This window comes from Eleginops maclovinus, chromosome 18 (assembly GCF_036324505.1).
Source record: "Eleginops maclovinus isolate JMC-PN-2008 ecotype Puerto Natales chromosome 18, JC_Emac_rtc_rv5, whole genome shotgun sequence".
Taxonomy (NCBI): domain Eukaryota; kingdom Metazoa; phylum Chordata; class Actinopteri; order Perciformes; family Eleginopidae; genus Eleginops; species Eleginops maclovinus.
Window position 1 is genome coordinate 8,798,252 of NC_086366.1, and position 18,247 is coordinate 8,816,498.

Genomic DNA, 18,247 nt, shown 5'->3' on the forward strand with positions numbered 1-18,247 from the left:
GGCACTGTACATCACTGTGCAGTGGTCTTTCATGGGAGCTGCTGCAGCAAAATGTATCACCACTAGATGTCAGGACAAACCAAATTATGCCATTGCTGTCTTTTGGGATTTGGCAGAATGAGGTAAAATAAAAAATGAGAATGCATCATCATTATCCTCTTCCCTGAGTTTAGAGATGAACCAGAAATTGAACTTTTTTTTTTTTTAGCTCTAATCCCCACACCAGCTGAGACAAAGAAAGCAAATGAGAAACAGTCATTAGGTCAATGGGGCTGTGAAGACGCTGAACAAATCTTTCATAAATATCACGTTTTAGGCCATAAATACTACATGCAAAAAAAGACTATTTTTCTGGCATTATGAACTATGAATCCTTTTAAAGCAGCATTTCTACAACATGCATGAAGACTTTATGTGACATACTGTAAAATGCCAGAACTTCTTAAAGGACTTTTCATACTTAATCTGTGTTTTAAGAAATTAGAAGAATGACTTGTTAATTACTTTTTAATGTGACATTTATCATTTTAATGACACTTACTTTGACACTGAATTTGTTATTACTTACTGTACTGTCACTACATCACTTTTTAAAGAAATACTTTAATTGTTTATGATATTGCAATGGCAGCCAGGTACGTATCTCTCAAAGATACAACACACTGACAACCATAAGAAGTTTTTTACACCTCCATAAAGTTCTTTAAGCTTCTTCTCATGGCTGTTAACGTTGTGCAGTGCTGAGCATAAAAGACACAGCCTGTTGAGGGTGATTGCAAAAACCTTTGAGATAAGATATCATTATTCCTTGTTCAGCAAACCAGCTTCATTAGCGTAAATGTCGCACAAGTACTTGTGAGACAAAGGTTTGTATTTATGTTGACCTTTTACTGAACAATGCTATCACGAGTCACACTGATTCTATTTGAAATTCCAGTAAATTAAGAAGCAAAAATCTAAATACAGACAGACTTCAGCAATAAGTCCCCTCTACTGCATCTGGTGCTATGATAATGTAAAAATACAAATCAAGATGGTAGTTTTAGCTGAAAGGTCATCAGTCTGCATGTGCTCTTGCATAAACATTTGCAAAATTACATCTCTCTGATAATAAGATGAACTATTTGAGTCATATCTAAAAATGAAAGTGCATTAACATTCTGGTTTTGGTCCCGTATTTGAAATATTGCATGTAAACCATTTCAAAATACTTGTATTGGAACTTATAACAGCCTTAAGTATTCTGCTAGAAATCAGGTATTCTGCTCTCTGGTATGACTTATATTTTGGCAGAAGCAAGACACACCTGAAAACACATGATCAGAAATCTGGATTATGATCTGAGGATAGTTTGTCACGTGATTGTAGATGTATTTTCCCTAAGAAGCTTACACCCAGGATAAGACTCAGAAGTAAAATAGTACGGTGCTCATTGCATCCCATGCATGTCAGGTGTTGCCTCTGCTAATTATATATTTCTACAATAGTGGTAACTAATGTATAGCCAAATATTTGCTCGGATCCTCGACTGCAGCTAAAGTCTCGAGCCTTAAAGAAAGTGTGTTGGATAAAGAAATATCTGATGTTATACAAATACTTTTACATACTTTGGAGATACAAATATTCCCCTTCTTACCAAGCGAAGATTTGAGAAGATTTAAACTCTGGAAAGTTTATTGCAGATGTTCTCATCTAACTCTTGGCAAGAAAAAGGATTAGAATACTGCCAGATAGTGAGTCAGTCATGCCTCCTGATAAATTCCACCCTCTGAAGTGACACAACATTCGAACATGGCTTTAAACAAACTCCACAGTTTATGATGGTAATTGGCACATTTGCTTTATTTTGAAAACAGACATTGAAACCATTTTTATTTTTTCATTATTTTTCTCACAAGTTTGAACTCCTTGATAAGGTTGAAACTGGACATTGCACTCACTGGAACATGGGAAAAGTATGTTTGTTTGCTCGTTTGTTTGATTTTTCTTTTTACGTTTTTTTGCGTAACATCAGTGCAAGAGTATTTTTCCAATTCATATAAACTGTCATAACAACACCAAAGACATCAAAAAGAAGCTGCCACACCTCTTAAGTTTCTGTGACTGCGAAAAAGTTCCTCTCAGAGGGAGAGTTCCCATCATGCATCTGGTTCGATGGTTCATGCTACTGTTCTTACTTTTGGTTGGCAGAACACAAGTCGTCATGTAAAAGTCAGTTACACCAGTACTATAGCTGACTCCTATATTTTATTATATGCTTATATCATTTAAATGGCAACAGGTCCTTTACTGTAAATGTGAGTAGAAAGGGAGTTTGTAAAAGGGGTGTAAACCAAGCTTGATTGACTCAAGCAGTATAGAGAGTGAGTAATATTCTTGTCCTATATGTGGTTTTTGGAAAAAGGATACAGCTGCCCAACTGGAAATGTCACAGATTTAATTATACATTCTATTCTCCATTTGATGTTTTCAGTACATTACCTATTTGCTGTGTTCTCAATTCACTTGTACTGTCTTGAAAACTAGGGTTGCATTTTATACCGGCTTGTTTTTGTGCGTGCATTTGCAGAATTACAGATCTTTTTTGAAGTGTGTTTAAAGAAAGTGCATTGCAATGCAAATAAAGTATGGTGCATTCACAATGCATTTTAAATGTGTAAATATCCAGTTGAGAGCAATCATTCTACCATTGATTCACTTACATTAGATAGTGAAAATCAAATCTGATACTCCTCCTCCTCCTCAACATCATCATCAAGTTAACAATCATATTTCATAATCAACAACATCATCATCCTCATCACCACTTCCTCATAATATTAGCTTGAGCCAAAAAACGTAACGCTGGAAACTCCCCCAACATGAGAAAATCATTGCCACACAAAAAATGACAAACAAATAGAAACGGACTGCCTTCACATTGGGAAGGCAAAGAGCAACCTTTTTAGATTTTGTTTTTTGTGTTATTCTTGATATTCTTAATTCTGCTTTCTAAAGGTTAGACTTTGCCTTAGTCATCCTTGGACTCGGTGCCCTCCGCCACTGCATCTGCTGGGGTGGCCTCCTCTGCTTTAGACTCCTCTGCAGCATCTGGTTGGAGGAAGGGAAGGAGAGGGCAAAGACAGAAAAAGGTGAAGCAAGAGTAAAGTGAGATTTTAGGGTGGAGAGAAGAGGACAATAGATAAAAAGGTGGTTGGGGGAGAAGAGAGAGAAGGACAGATTAGCTTGTGGAGAGGAGGTTTTACATTACACATTGTTTTAGATTTAAAGGGTTGGAATAATAAAGCTCTATGTAGGTATTCTGAGATTAATATTTCACATACAGTACCAGCCACTATGTTTGATGTTTTAAATATTTCACCTTAAAAGGAACTCTGTATAAAAGAGCATACGCTAACATAAATCCATCACGAAAATGTGGTCAAAAAATACAAAGAAGTAATTCAATGTGGTACACAAAATGTCGACACTACTAAAACTGAGAGCATGTTTGTCAGAAATATGCACCCTAATGTCTGAAATCCCACATTGGCTTAGTAAATACTAAAGGAAGAGAGTGCTCCTAATGGACCCATGAAGCATTTGAACTGACATCACAATGCTAACAGCAGCATCTTTGGCTGTCACATCGAATACTGTGTGATGCACATGGTGTTTTTTCTAACAAAATCCATTGGTGGCTTCGTAAGAGGAGGGTACTGCTGAATAAGGTTGTATGATACATTACCAAGCCATAAGTATTAGAGTGTTGTGACTACTATTGGCCTAATGCTCCTGTACTGAATGATAATTAGTAGCTAAAATAATTGTTCTTATTGTATGTCAACTGTGTACAAAATCAAAAAATAATAAAGAAATTGTCATAAAACACATCGGTTTCAAAGGTTTTAGTATCTGTATTTTATTGTGTTGGACTAGTGCCCGGAGAGCAGTGATCTCATACAGTGATGATCTCATTCTCTTTTAATAGAATGAGGAGAAATCAAAGAATGACATCATTGCATGGGAGATTTGGGTGATGGAGTGCATGCGTGTGGGTGTGGAAGTGAATGTGTGTGAGGGCAATGCGGAGAGAAAGGAGTGAGGCAATCGTCTCTGTGTTAGCACTCACTAATGTGCGAGTGTGTGTGTGACTCAAGACAGTATGATCATTCAGGAAAGAGGTGATTATCTTGTTAGTATGACAGTCTTAAGTGTGTTTTTTTTACAGTCACTGAACTGCATGATGCAAATGCAATTTCACACAATTCAGAGAGGCAAAGCACATCAGTTTTGATATTCTGACAGCAGTGTCACCTCACTTCCAATTTCAATTTGCGCTTGCATTGTTTTGAACAATATTCATGTTTCAACTTGTTTTTATCAATATAAAGAAAAGCTATTCAATATGAAGTACTGCAGGGCTTTATCCTGGGTCATTTTCTTTGTCTTTGTTACAGCTAAAATGTAAAACGTACACTTCTATGCAGATGAAATTTAACTCTTCCCTCAAAGTAATGTATTACAAAAACAGAGGTCCTTAAATGTAATACAAAAGAGCAAAGAAGAAAAGATGTCACTGACAAAAGATTTGATCATTATCGGCAATTCTAACCTAACTTTACTGCAGCATAATCATTTCAAACACAGAAGCCTGTAAATTATTGATTGATGTGTTTTATTAAGGTTTAACTGTGTAACAAATATATCCCACCACCACTGTTTCTGCACCTAGTCCCACTTAAATCCTTCTGATTAACAGTCTTTTTGCTGCTCGCTCAGTCTACCAAAGACAAAGACATATTGGAAACCTGCCTCCTGTGTTTTTGGATCATTTGAGCGATTGTTGAAGACTTGCCTTTGAAGCTTTAACACAAACGTATTGACTCTGCCATTTTTATTTATTGAATAATTATACTACAGCTCAATCATACACGATTAAAATTGTTGAGAAGATGTTGGTGGAAGTGGTCATGGAAATCTTCATTGGTGTTTTTCATGTCCTTGGTATTTATTACTTTATGTTCCTGATTTCATAATACTATTTTTATTGCTTGCATTTTTATCTGTATATCCTGTATGAAGGTGATATAATATGCAGTGCGCTATGGCACCATGACATGCTATGACAGTTAACAACTTGGTCGGATGTAACTAAATAAAGGTAGTCACACAGACTATCCCAGGTGAAGAATCTGGATATGCCCTCAAAAATAATTCAGTCAGATCAGAGTACCTGGCGTCATCGCTCCAAAAACGTGACTTAAATATTTTATATTTTTTATAGATTTCGTAAAGTAGATTGTGGCCAGCAGTGGATTCTTAATTAGCACTTCTTTGTCATGTAGTGTTTGTTTATGACAGGTTTCCCCAGTGTGGATCGTGACCAGTAGGCTTCATTAATCATTCATTGAAATCAGAGCACCTGTTATCCCCGCTCTGCTCCATGCAGGGCAGCTATCCCATCGAGGTAGTAACTATGACAACCAGGAGACAGTGCTGCCTAGGTGACCTAGTTTCCGTGTAGTTCTCCAGTTGCTGTGTGTGTGTGTGTGTGTGTGTGTGTGTGTGTGTGTGTGTGTGTGTGTGTGTGTGTGTGTGTGTGTGTGTGTGTGTGTGTGTGTGTGTGTGTGTGTGTGCGTGTCCCGCCTCACATCCCCATCTACTCCAGACTGAGCATGCTCCATTAACTACCTGTCTGACCCAGTCTGAGAGTCCTTGGACCAGAAATATGAGTTCATGTCAAGAAGTTGTTGTTATCAATGTCATCATCTCATTTCATGGTCTTCAAGTTTCCTTTCAGGTTTACATTTCCGCTATGATTCGATGTCAAATGCTGGTTCTCTAAACTGGTGTTGGAGGTCCATACAGCACGGATGTTATAAAAAAAATGTTGAGCTGATGGAGTAAAGAGGCTTTAATTGGGTTATCCTTTTTCACCACTATTTATGTTCTACATGTAATAAATGACTGTAGCAGTCACATCAATATGTTGGTCTTGAATGAAATTCACAGTAACCTAGTGGGTTGATCTTCATTTATATGACTTTATAAATCCATGATGCTTTCTCAAGAAGCAAACAACACAACGTTGCTTCTGAAAAAATAATTCTGATCAATCACAAGAAAACATAAGCCCATTGCCTCATTCTTAGCCAGCACTTAATATTTTCCAACCCTGCATTTCTATCCCAATTTTTCACCTCATCAGTATGTGGTTTCCATCTTGCAAAGGCTGAGATACAAGGCTGCCTAATCTAATATTGAGCTGTCTCTGTGTTAACCAGTGAATGTTGGGTCACTGCCAAAGATCTTTAAATTGCAAAGACTCAACAAACAGTTATTTCCTGCAGTGCCTGCCAAGCAGACTACGGAAAAGCTTACCCCGTCGTTGGATTTTTTTTTACAGTAACTAATTACTTCTTGATTGGTGATTGTGTCTGGAATTATTTTAGTCTCTGAACTCGGTGACCTCTTAACATGTACACACTTAAGTGTTTGATTCAGAGTTTGTGAGAACATTCTTGTAGGTCTACTGTTAGTGATGCATTTATTTTTATTTTTTATAACACATCCTACTGTATCGGCATACCTTTATCGTTTGTTTGGTTAGGCTCCTCCTTCTCAGCGATAGGGCTGACAGCAGCAGGCACATCGGCTTGTCTGGCCTCCTCCTTTTTCTCTTCACTCGGCTTCTCCTCCTTCTTCTCCTCAGCTGTGGTTGTGGTGGGACTCTTGGCTGCCACCACTGGGGCCTCCACCTCTTTGGGCTTCTCCGCGGCTTTCTCTTCCGCCTTTGGCTCCTCTTTCTGGGGCTCAGAGGGCGCTGTGGCAGCCGTAGGAGAGGGAGCAGCTGGTACCGCCGCTACAGGAGACGTCGCTGCGCCTACAGGAGAAGCAGCAGCAGCTCCAGGAGAGTTAGCTGGCTTCTCTGCCACTGGGCTTTTGGCTTGGCTCGTCTCCTCCTCTTTCTTGGCCTCCTCTCCTGCAGCTTCCTCCTCCTTAGCAGGTGCCTCCTCTCCCTCCACTTTCTTTTCCTCCTCTCCTCCCTCTGTCGCCTCCTCTGCAGCTGCAGGACTGTCTTCGTCCTTCTCTTCCTCTCCGTCTTTCATCTTTTTCCGAGTTATGTGTCCGCGGAAGCTAGCCTGTATTTTGGTGGCAGCCTTGTGGGCCTTGTCCTCGGGTTTGTTGGTGGTGCCATCCTGTTCAATCTTCTGGTCCGCATCCTCATTCTTCTCCACCTGGTAGCCAAGAGAAAAAACAGTTAACATCTACTGTAAGGCATCAGGCAAGTCCACTGGAAACCAGGAAGAAAATGTACTGGTTGTAACACTAAAGATTTGCAAAGAATCAATCTACGGGATGGGGTTTTATCTTGAGATGATCATCCTTAAATATCATGCTGGCAAAGAAAGGTATGACATGGCATGAGTTGAAGGGTCAGGCGTCAGATAAGGACAAAGTATATGCTAAGAGAGGGTTTATTAGTTAATGTACAAGTGTTGTATTTAAAGCCATTACTGGAGAAATTTAGACTTGGAGAAGTTGGGGTAGGGTTTTAGGACTGGTTTAGAATTAAATGTGTAGGACTGGATGAGGAACAGGGTTGGGAATAGGACGTACACAATGTAATATTGAAAGGTGTTCCATGATATTACCTTCTGTTACTGGATCCATAGCTGTCCATCAAATAGTTGGTTGTGCTATGAGTCATATAAATCTAATGAAAAGAAATCAAATCAAATAAAGGAATGAATGATGAGCACTGAAAGTGGTAAACAAAATGAATCAGTACATTCAAAATGAATAAGAAAAACAAATCAAAGTAAAATATCCTTTAGCAGAAGTTCAACCAATCAAACGTTTAAAAGGTGCAATTTAAATGAATGTGATTAAGCAACATGAAGCAAAATCAAACTTTCAAAGATCATGCAAGCAGTGCAGCATCAGTCAGCCAAATGATAAAGATGTGAAATCAGTCTTTTTGTCCTCCCAGTTATCAAGTCTTTGTCAGGATCAAGTGATTTATTTGACATTAGAATGGATCTACAGAACTTTATCATCTCATATACTGTAAAGATGAGATTTAGTGCCATTGTGAATCATTGGAGTAATGTGTGTGTGGATCGATTGTACGTAATAAATTGGATACACTGGGATTTGGAGCATGACAAATGACTCCAGGCATTTATTGTGGTTATTCAATCCAGGCATGAGGTTGATATTGTCCTCTTGATAATGGTGCTGAAATGGATTTAGTGAATAAATAAACTTAAATGCAAAACCCTTTCCATGGCATTCATTAATATCCCCTGGTTTTGCTGCTAATGATACCTTCAAAATTGTCACCAGAAATATGTGAACATTCCAAATTGATGCTCTTTCTCCAAAATAATGAGCCAATCTCTATTCTCTAGGTACAGTAGCTTTCTGCAGCTCCATCTCCGGCTGCTAGGGAACGAGCTGCCTGCGAGAAACTCCTCAGCATTCACTGCCATACCCCTCCCAACCATCAAAGGTTACCTTGACAACCAGAGTGCTAACTCATCACGACGCTGTCTGCTGGTTGGTGCTATGAAAGACTATATGTCAGCCTGATTGGCAGTGCACCTGACCCCTCAGGGGAGCGTGCCAATAGGAACTCGTAAATCAGGCGGAGCAATCAGCATGGCTAAGGAGGGGCAGTGTGTGATGCAGCAGCAGGGTGTGGTGCGTGCCGGTGGGGGTTGGGGTGGGGTTAAAGGGGTTGTGTCAATGCTGGCGGTCTATGTCACTGTTGCATCTTCTTTAAGGTTAGTGAATGTAAACAGAAATGGTTTTCAAGATGTGACTCAGTGGCTATATCCATCAGTCTATCTCCCGGTGCCTACTGTCTCTAATAGCGTGATTATATTGGATATGAGGTTGGACTTGGACAGCTGCCTGGGTGAGCAATCACATCTGTGTGACATGATTTAAGAGCCAGGGGCCCTCTACCAACATGTCTTCTTCAGGGTCAGTATTTCAGTCCAATATTGGAACAGAGAGGCCAAGGTACAGCTGTGTTGGTACATCCACCTCCTCCACCCTTATCCCCAGGGTTCTTGACGTAAATCCAGCCTTAGGCCTTCCTACAAGTCTTAATATATGACCTCTTCCTGAAGCAATTTTGTGCAATGTAGTATTAAAAAAACAGCTTGGGATTGCTGCCTGTGAGAGGGATAGCAGAGGCTATAACTGCGCCCTCAAAATTTTGATTTATGTTTAAAAGATGAACTAAAGCTGTTTACCTTACAATTACCTACTATGTGTGGAAATAAATGTTTGCATGTGTCCTGCTATTAGAACAGACAATATGGAGACAAGTCACCACCGGCACACCCTTTGCTCTTGATATTATGCATGCAGGTCTGTTGTAACTCAGTGGGCTTTGACCATGTCTGATGTAATGGGTGCTTACAATTGCCAAAAGATTGACCCAGGCACTTAATTTTAAATAGAATTACTTACTGGTTTCATACAGTGAGTCAGACAGAGAGTGAAAGTGATGGATGAGAGTGTTTGGGAATATGGGATATGACATCACTGTTGGAACAGAGGGTATGTCATCCACTTTAGAGATCTGGGTGTGTACGAGTTTAAATGTAATAAAATATCAGCAGAGTGCCAGGTGATCTCATATCAGTGTAAGATCACGGGGAAGAAAGACCACCATCATGGTCTGACCACGATCTTAGCATGGTCATTTTCATTTTTGATATTTGTCTTTGCATTACCCTCAAAAGAGTTGGGGCGTGATTTTCTGACTGCTTTAGTCGTGAAGCATAAGATTTAGTACTTTGACATGTGGTATCACACTTATTATGTTGTGATATATAATGTACAAGTGTTTAATGATCGAGTTACATTAAAATCTTGTATCATCTAAACAGAACATTATTGAAGAATTCCTCATTAACTGTTCTCTGAACCCTGATCACGTACCCTCCTGCAGGCTCTTTTCCACTTGGTGTCTGTGCGGCACACATTTTCATTCATAAATACAGCGGCACCTCCCAAAGGTGCTGCACACCAAAAGGTACACTCCTTTAAGGCTTCACAGTAAGACTCCCCGACCGTTTCAACTCTACCTTGAACAACTTGCAGTGAGGAAACATATTTGCATTATCAGGTTAATCAAATAAATTATTACAATTAGCCTGCAGAGGTTTCTCTTGGAATATGGTCTTTCTGGTTGCCATAGATACACTTCATTAACCACTCAAAACCGTTTTTTTTTTTTTGCATGATTATGCAATACAGCAATTATAAGAGCTACAGTGTAATGTAGCAACATTAAAAGCTTGCTGTAGGACAGTTTGTAGGTGACAAATAATGAGTTGATCCTTCATGTTCAGAATTGAAATGTACATAGGTCTAAGATAGGATATTTATTTCACTGAATACAAGAGAACTCCTCTGTCTTTAAAGGTAAAACATTCAGTTTCATCAATATGATTAATTCAATCTGATCTGACGGCTGGATGTGTTAATTTTAGCTTTGTCTATCAGCTGCAGTGTGTGCGCTCGCTCTGTCTGTCTCTGTCCTTGGGTGGGCACTGGCTGTCGTGAGAACCACACCCGAGTCAATGGCCTTACCGACAAATCCATAACCACACATACACACCATCCCCCAATGGTGACACACAGTAAAATTCCGCCACCTTCCCAATGCCTCATTGCCAGTGTCATTAGGGACTTATTTTCAAGAGGGGGGAGGAGGCGAAGGGAGGAGAAATGGGGGGGAAGACACGGTGGAGTGGTGTGGTTTATGTTGGTTGAATTCCCTCAGAACTACATCTCACGCCACACCAGGCATATATATATTCATGTTATTTCTTGTTTGTTCTATTATCCATTCAAGCAGGAGACTTGCTTTTCACCTCACTGCTCCGCCCTACCTGGTATTGAATGCAGGCAGCAAGAGGGTAGAGAAATATTAAAGCTAATATTTGAATTTATAATGGTGAAGCTTTGCAAAGGCCATTTTATCACAAATCCAACAGGTGCAGCTTCTGAATGTAATTATTGAAGATTTATGTACATTAATATTTTAAGTTATAGTAGACATGTAAAATTGGCTGATTTTAATACAATTTAAAATTCCCAGAAAATGTGTCCTAACACCATATTTCGAAGCAGCCAGTGACATTAGCTTCCTAGCTGGTGGCACTCGAGTTCCTGCAATGACAACTCTATCCTGAAAATCCCAGCCTGATTTCAATGGATGTCTGCTTTTCTGCAGGAACACTCCAGACACCAAAGAGCTTAGACTAGCTGCTGTCTGCAACTGCTGAATATCTCCCTCTCCCCTCTTTCTCTTGCTGCCGTCTTTCACTCTCTCTCACTGAGCAAACTGCTACCCACTCATTCTCTCACATATCGACACGCACACACACACACAGACTCAGCATAGCACCACACCCTTTTAGCCGGCTATCTCCTGCAGATGAGGAGAGGGGGGCTCAGGTGGTGACTGCCAGAGCCCCCGCTCACCATCTCTCTCTCCCTCTCTCTCTCTTCCTTGACGGTGACTTGATGAGCGCTGTTACAATCTTTTACGATAGACCGTCAAAAGAGGCTCCATGGCAACTAATAAGCGGCCATATGCCGGCAGCATTACATCCTCTGGAGCAGCCTTTAATTCAATTACAATGATTCTTTGCCTGAACAAAGGTTTCACATTTGCCTCTGATTTCATAGGGGATGGGGCAGCGGGGCTGAGGAGAAATAGTGGGCAAGTGGGAGTAAGGGTTGGACACAGCGCTGGGGGAATATTAAAATATGGGCTGTGGCTGCTACCACGGCTGAAGCTAGGCTCTGAGAGAAAGGGATTGGAGTGCATGGGGAGAAACAGAATAAGCGGAGAGAATCCTATTTGAGATAACAGACTGGGTCTTTATTATGGTCTAGAATTATTTAAGCTTAAGCCAAAAGAAGGGTCACAAGAAGCAGGGCAGGGCATGGTCCTAGTGCTAGAAAAGAGGACTAGTGATGGATTTGGGGCGGAGTTGGAGAAAGAAGATCTGGGTGGGATTTGAAGTAGTGCATTACATTGGGAATGACAGTTTTGGGTAGGTAGTAAGATCTGAGCAAAGATAGGCCTCGAAGAACTTGATCCTTGATCTTCCCTGGGGAGAGGAGAGGGGAGCCTCTTCTGTGGTGGGTGAAGTCTGCTCTAAAACGGCATGAAACTAAAGACAAAGCTAGCAGCAAGGGCTACTAAATCAAGCGCTAGTAGCCACTCCCATGGTGAAGATGTTACAACAGCACTTAACACTCCACAATGGCAGGACCCACAGCAATACTGCCTCATTTAAAACACTGAACCATGCTCTTTTGCTCATCCATCCATGAGTGTGTCTGGATTAATTTATTCCTCAAAAGCAAAAGGCAGGAGAATAAGTGCTTGTAGGCCGGGAGGATATTTTTTCCTTTCGTGAGAGGCGCACGCTCGATGCAGCGACATTGCTCTGTGGGAAAGCCGGTGCCTCACCCACATGGCTGCAGCATGCCGGCTTCCTTTCTTTTGATCTTTCCCACTTTTGCTCCTGCTCACCTTCTCAAACATCATCCCCTGCTCTGTCACCACCACATTTATAGCTACTATCCAGTTCCCTCCATGCCTTTCTGATTTGCTGCATGCCTGCCTCTCCCTACCTTCCCCCATACCTTGCAACCTCCCTCCCTGATTCTACTTTTTTTTTTCCACCTCTGTTTCTACATCCACCAGGTTCCCATCGCTCACCACCTCCTCTTGCACCCCCACCCCATACCTCCATGTGCATCAGCTACACTCCACCCTGCCGCTCGTTCTCTCCCTGCCAGCCTGCCTCTCTGCATCCCGCTCCTCCTGCATGTCTTTTAACTGGCAAGCCTTCCTTTCTCTCTCTCTCTCTCTCTCTCTCTCTCTCTCTCTCTCTCTCTCTCTCTCTCTCTCTCTCTCTCTCTCTCCTCGGTGCCAAAGCTTATATGACTCATCCCAGCTAACATTTAAGAAGCAATCAAGTGGCATCAGAATACAATGTGATATGAGTCCGATAAAAATCTAAATCAGTTTGAGATAGTGTCAGGAAACCGGCGCTGAACGCACACAAAACCATATTAATGATTGCTACTGAATTACAGAGTGAAACACAGGAGAGTGCCACCTTCTTCTCCATTTACCAGACTCACCTGCTTTCATGCAACACCTTCATTTTTTGATATTCCCCTCTTCCACTGAGAAGAGCCATGGGTTATTATAAACTCCCAAACAGCAGCCTTTCACACCCTTTAAATGAGAGCCCACTTCATAGTACCCTCAATTGACAACATCCACTTATACAGCTGGAGGGCTTTGATAATCCATTTAGACTCATTTATTCCCATTGTATCCCCCTGAGGCCACTGACATGATGGTGCTGCTCACTCAATCTGTACCCCACCCTTTTTTTCCTCTCTATGGAAATGTACTTTCCTGTGTCACCCATTTCTGCTCAAAATAACAGAAGTACAAAAGACACATTTAAGGCATCAATTAAGAGTACAGGTTGCTCTAATTAATATGAATCATCACTAAGAAAGGTGGATTAGTTAGAGTTCCTGTACAGCTCCTGAAGATATAAGGGAGCATTTCAGAGACAATACAGAATCTATCAAGTGCTTTTCAATAATCTTTCACTTTTTGTTCAAGTGCATGATCAATACAAGGGAATGCCGCTCTGCCCAAGATCGAGTTACAGTCTTGTGCCTCTCTCTTCAAGTACAGTGTGAGGTCTGAAAGGCATTGTAGCAACATCCATTCATGCAGGATAATCACATTAACTAGGCGTGTCTGGGCTCTGTGGATAGACTTCTATGAAGACAAGCTAGGCCAAAGTAAATTACACCAACATTTCCTCTAATCCCTCCTCAAGCACAGTGATCTGACTACAAGCCAACAGTCACAAAGTTCAGAGTTGAAATTCATCATTTTGTCATTAAGAAACAGATGGAAAATATAGAAAAAAGCAATTCAGAGCAGTTTACCGGTTTGGTTCTTCTTATGCAGCACAGCATAGTTGTAGTTGTTGTATCCTCCCTTTTTTCTTCTCTGCTTCTTTCTTCCTTTTTCACTTCTTCTCTCTCACCCTCTCTCTCGCTTTCGTGCACACACACACACTCTCTCTCTCTCTTTCTGGCTGTATTAACAGCTAAGTCGCCGAGTGCATTTACACATCCCAGTTTGCACACACACGCTCTTCAGTCGGTCTGCCTGGGCGCACCTCTCTTTCTCTCTCTCTCTCTCTCTCTTACTCGCAGCCTGACAATGACTACAAGCCCACCCTTTAAACCCCTCCCTTCCCCTCTCCCTCCATCCCTCTCTCCTCCCCTCTTCCCTTCACACTCTCCCCCTCCTCTTCCTTTTTCTCCTCCTCCTCCTCTTCTTGCACAGTGATGAACCCCCCCACCTCTTTTAGATCAGCACTCCTCTCTTCTACATCTTCTCGCCCTCCTCATCCTCCTCCTCCTCCTCCTCCTCCTCTTCTCTCTCAGCCTGCATCTAGCAAAAGCTGCGGCCCCACCCTAAAAAGGCTCTCGCTCAATGACTGACTGGATACCTCCAATTTCTGCTATGATGCATCCTTTTTTTAATGGCTTTATTTTTGTTTCTCCCAGCACTATGACTTTGTTTCATCCCCTCCCCTTTCTCATACATAAAGAGGTGTCTTTTTCATAAAACAAAAAAAAAAGAACAAGAATTCGCATCCTCTTATTGCTGAGGCTCTCTCTCTAGACTAGTGTGTTATACATTCTCTGGATCTCAGTTCAGTGAGATGAGTCTGTGTGCTCTGAGCCCAAATTGCCACAAACATGCCAAAAGCATGTTTTCTGGCTCAGCCGGCAGCATCACTAGCCAGGAGATACGTGTGAAAGAGAGCAGTGATGATTGCAAGTCGAATGCATGCACACACATACACAAACACTCACTCTGTGCTCTTAGGACACGTCACCCGCAACCCCCCTCATACCCAGCGCGCTCTGTTCTCATGGAAACACCAGCAGATAGACTAGAAGAGCAGAGGAGTGTGTGAGGGAGCGAGTTATAGAGGGGAGAGGAAGGGATGAAGGTAGGAGGAGAAAGCATGAGGGCCGGGTGTGGCAGGCCAAGCAAACTGCCTCTGTTTCCCTCTTCCTCTTTTTCTCCCTCTATGCCCACATTTGCACAGAGTGTAATTTAATGAGAGGGCATGCATAATCCGCACAGCAACATTTAAAACCATTACTTTACAGTGAGGCTTGCAGGCGCATGCTCATGCAAACACCCACACGCTGTATTTGTCTTTCATAATACACACTCACACACTCATTGTGGTGACAGAAAAGTCCCCACCCCCGCTCTGACACCGGCGAGATACAGACACAATGAGGATGGAGGGAGGGATGGAGCGCAGGAGCACAGACAGAGAGAGGGATGGATGGAGGGGAGAATGATGGGGGCAGCGTCCTGAGGGGTTGTGCTCTGCTTTTCTTCTCTCTTACAGGATTATTCCACATCAGGTTCACTGAGGGAGAAATCATTAACCTGCACCGCTGAGCCCCAGCCTTCTCGGTGGTCGCTGCTGCCGCACAGGAACATCTAGCAGAATTACGGCTGTGCGACATCATCACTATATGTCATCATGTTCAATAGCAGACTGTATGACACAGAGGCTGTAATAATAAAGGTTTCTGCTGAGTATGCATAGTCTTTCTCGGCACTGCCCCGCTTTACTTCAGCTATGCACATTCATACAGCTGCCAGCTCACTGTCCCCCACCCGATCACCCTTACTGGAATCACTATTAGAGATAAGTGTCACGGTTAAGAGAACCACCTGACTTTTTCCCAACTCCAAATTACAGATAGGTGAAGAATTAATGGTAAAAGCTGAATAAATTATTGGACAACACAATGATGAGTATGAACATTTTGTGAATCATATGGTATGGCGTAGTCACCAGATAAGAGCTGTAATTAAGTAAATTGCTGATTAGCAGAATAAGAGATAATGGCAACCGTTTTAATAATCCGATGGTTGTTTGTCTTGCGAAATAGAAGCCAACAATTTACTTTTTGTTCCTTCTCAAGTTTGAATATTTGCTCTTTTTCATGTTGTCATTAATTTTACTCAACAGACAAAACAGGAAATAAGTGACGTATGGCGTGACTCATTATTTTCTGTTCTGCTTATAGAGAATTAGGATCATCCATACTAGAGGAGCATTAGCTGCTTTTGTGAGTCATGTTTTCCCCAAAACATTCCTTTACAGTTTGTGTCCTACAGTATTTTTAGTTGATTATGTACTGTGTTGTACCTATTCTTTTCAAATTTCAACAAATTCTGTTTGCTGCACATCGATGAAAAAGGTTCTTGTCATTAACATCAGGGGACAAATCACTTCAAATCAAATCCCCACACTGAGGCCAAAAAGTCTTTTGAGAGAGAAATACAACAAGGTGTGTATAACAAATGATTGGGGTTGTCCAAATGAAAAATAAAGCAAACACACAAATCCCCCAGGGTAAAATCAAGCTGAAGCCTTGGCGGTGGTAGCTAAAGAAACAGAGCGAGAGTGCGTGGGATGGTCTTTGAAAACAATTCATCTGCAAATGCAGCAGGTTGGCCAGCAACCTGACCCAGGCTAAAAGAGCTGCTCCTCATCGCCGTCTTAATATGCTAATCTATGTTCAGTTATGTGATTGCTGTGTTAAGCAGCTGAATCTGCTGCAGCACTGACCGCAATGATCAATAATGTCACACTGTCTTGCCATTATCAAGAAGCAGTCAAGAGGTATGTTCTGGCAACGCGATACTGTGGTTACAAATTTGTGTATGTGATTAAAGTGTATTCATAAACATGGGTTCTCAAGAACGGGACACCCAGTTCAAAAGGTGTTCTATCCACAAGTCTTTGTCATGTCATCAGGTAAGGCCAGGGTTTTTGTTTCTCAGGATTTTTTGTGTTCATCCCTTTGGAGAAGTGTTAATTGTCCTACTTTATGTAAATTATTTAAAAAGCATACTGTTGGTGTTGCATATCCAACACAACTGTGCCTCCTCAAAGTTGGCAAAAGACTAGCCTTTAAGATTAATCGATGACACTCACATTGCTCATTTGGTTCTATGCATTTAAAGTTAAACTAAGTGCTAATGCATATAAGCAACTCTTTGTATCATGCTATTGTTAGCTGCATTGTACATCAACATAAGGCCTGTCCTTTTAGATGACAGTGATTAAGCTCCTCATTTGGACCGTGAAAGGTCACTGTATCTATGAAAAACAAAGAGATTAACATGCAATCTACAAACAGCAAATTATCTTGAAATATTAAGGGAAAAGCTAACTACAAAATTTGCCATCATCATTTTATGATAATTAGATTGCCGGTAAAAACAACATGCTTTAGAACTGGAAAAGGTTTAATAACTTCAGTCTATATCCATACTCAAACATAGTGGCATTGCATGCATATTTCAATAACATCTCACCCTTAAAAAGCCTCCCTACAAAACCATCTTATAAAATATTCATAAATGTATTCAAGCATGTATGCCTGCTTAAAAAACTTTTGAAACAATAGAAAGTTGTTATTGTTTACGGACAGTCAGATCCCCAATGTTCACTGCCTCGACTACTGGTTTTTTTTTTCTTCTTTTTTTGCAAATGCATTGAAGTGATAACATTTATTACATAATGTTACAAGATTTCCAAAAATGTTTAACCTTACAATTACGATTATTTTTTCCATGTGTCTACTAAGTTTTGAGGATTTTGTATAGCCATCAACAACTTTAAAAATCCCTTTAGTTACTCACCATTCATCCTCCCTCTCTCCCCTCTGTGTGATCTGATACAGCAGTGGACAATGACCTATGGGATAAAAATCAAAGGTTTTCCCACCTGCTGCAATGAAACAAAAGTGCACCAGGTGTCCGAACCTGCACTGGGATGCAAGTTCTAGATCTGACACAGCTGCACTCACAAAGTGTCACACAGGTGTTCTTCTATGACGCAATACACTGACTCGGAGTAAAGTATTCTGACTAAGAACTTTCTTCTTACATCTTTTTTTGAAAGAACATTATGGTATAAAGGGGTAAGAATTGTGGTAGATTGTGTTGTGATTAATATTTCATTATTCTCAAGTAGTGTATGTTGTTATACCTAGGGATTTTGTTCGGTTAAGGCAGTGGTCCCCATCGTTTTTGGCTCGAGTCCCTTAAAAAAACAACTCAGGATTGCTG

At 41.1% G+C, this 18,247-nt stretch overlaps 1 protein-coding gene across 1 annotated transcript; it reads right to left on the bottom strand.

The window, feature by feature from the left end:
• Positions 1 to 1,823: 1,823 nt before the first annotated feature.
• On the bottom strand, positions 1,824 to 14,285 carry gap43 (growth associated protein 43). Its single transcript, XM_063906266.1, has 3 exons — positions 14,008 to 14,285; positions 6,572 to 7,220; positions 1,824 to 3,090 (listed from the first exon to the last, which is right to left on the bottom strand). Exons 1-3 carry the CDS (start codon positions 14,035 to 14,037, stop codon positions 3,011 to 3,013), a joined length of 759 nt encoding a protein of 252 aa, XP_063762336.1. The 5' UTR covers positions 14,038 to 14,285; the 3' UTR covers positions 1,824 to 3,010.
• Between the last annotated feature and the right edge of the window lie 3,962 nt (positions 14,286 to 18,247).

Excerpts from the sequence above, each read along its gene's own strand:
- gap43 (XM_063906266.1), bottom strand. The coding sequence starts at position 14,037 with ATGCTGTGCTGCATAAGAAGAACCAAACCG. Across the intron at positions 7,221-14,007 it reads GCATAAGAAGAACCAAACCG|GTGGAGAAGAATGAGGATGC; the intron begins GTAAACTGCTCT and ends CTTGGCTACCAG. Across the intron at positions 3,091-6,571 it reads TAACCAAACAAACGATAAAG|ATGCTGCAGAGGAGTCTAAA; the intron begins GTATGCCGATAC and ends TCCTCCAACCAG.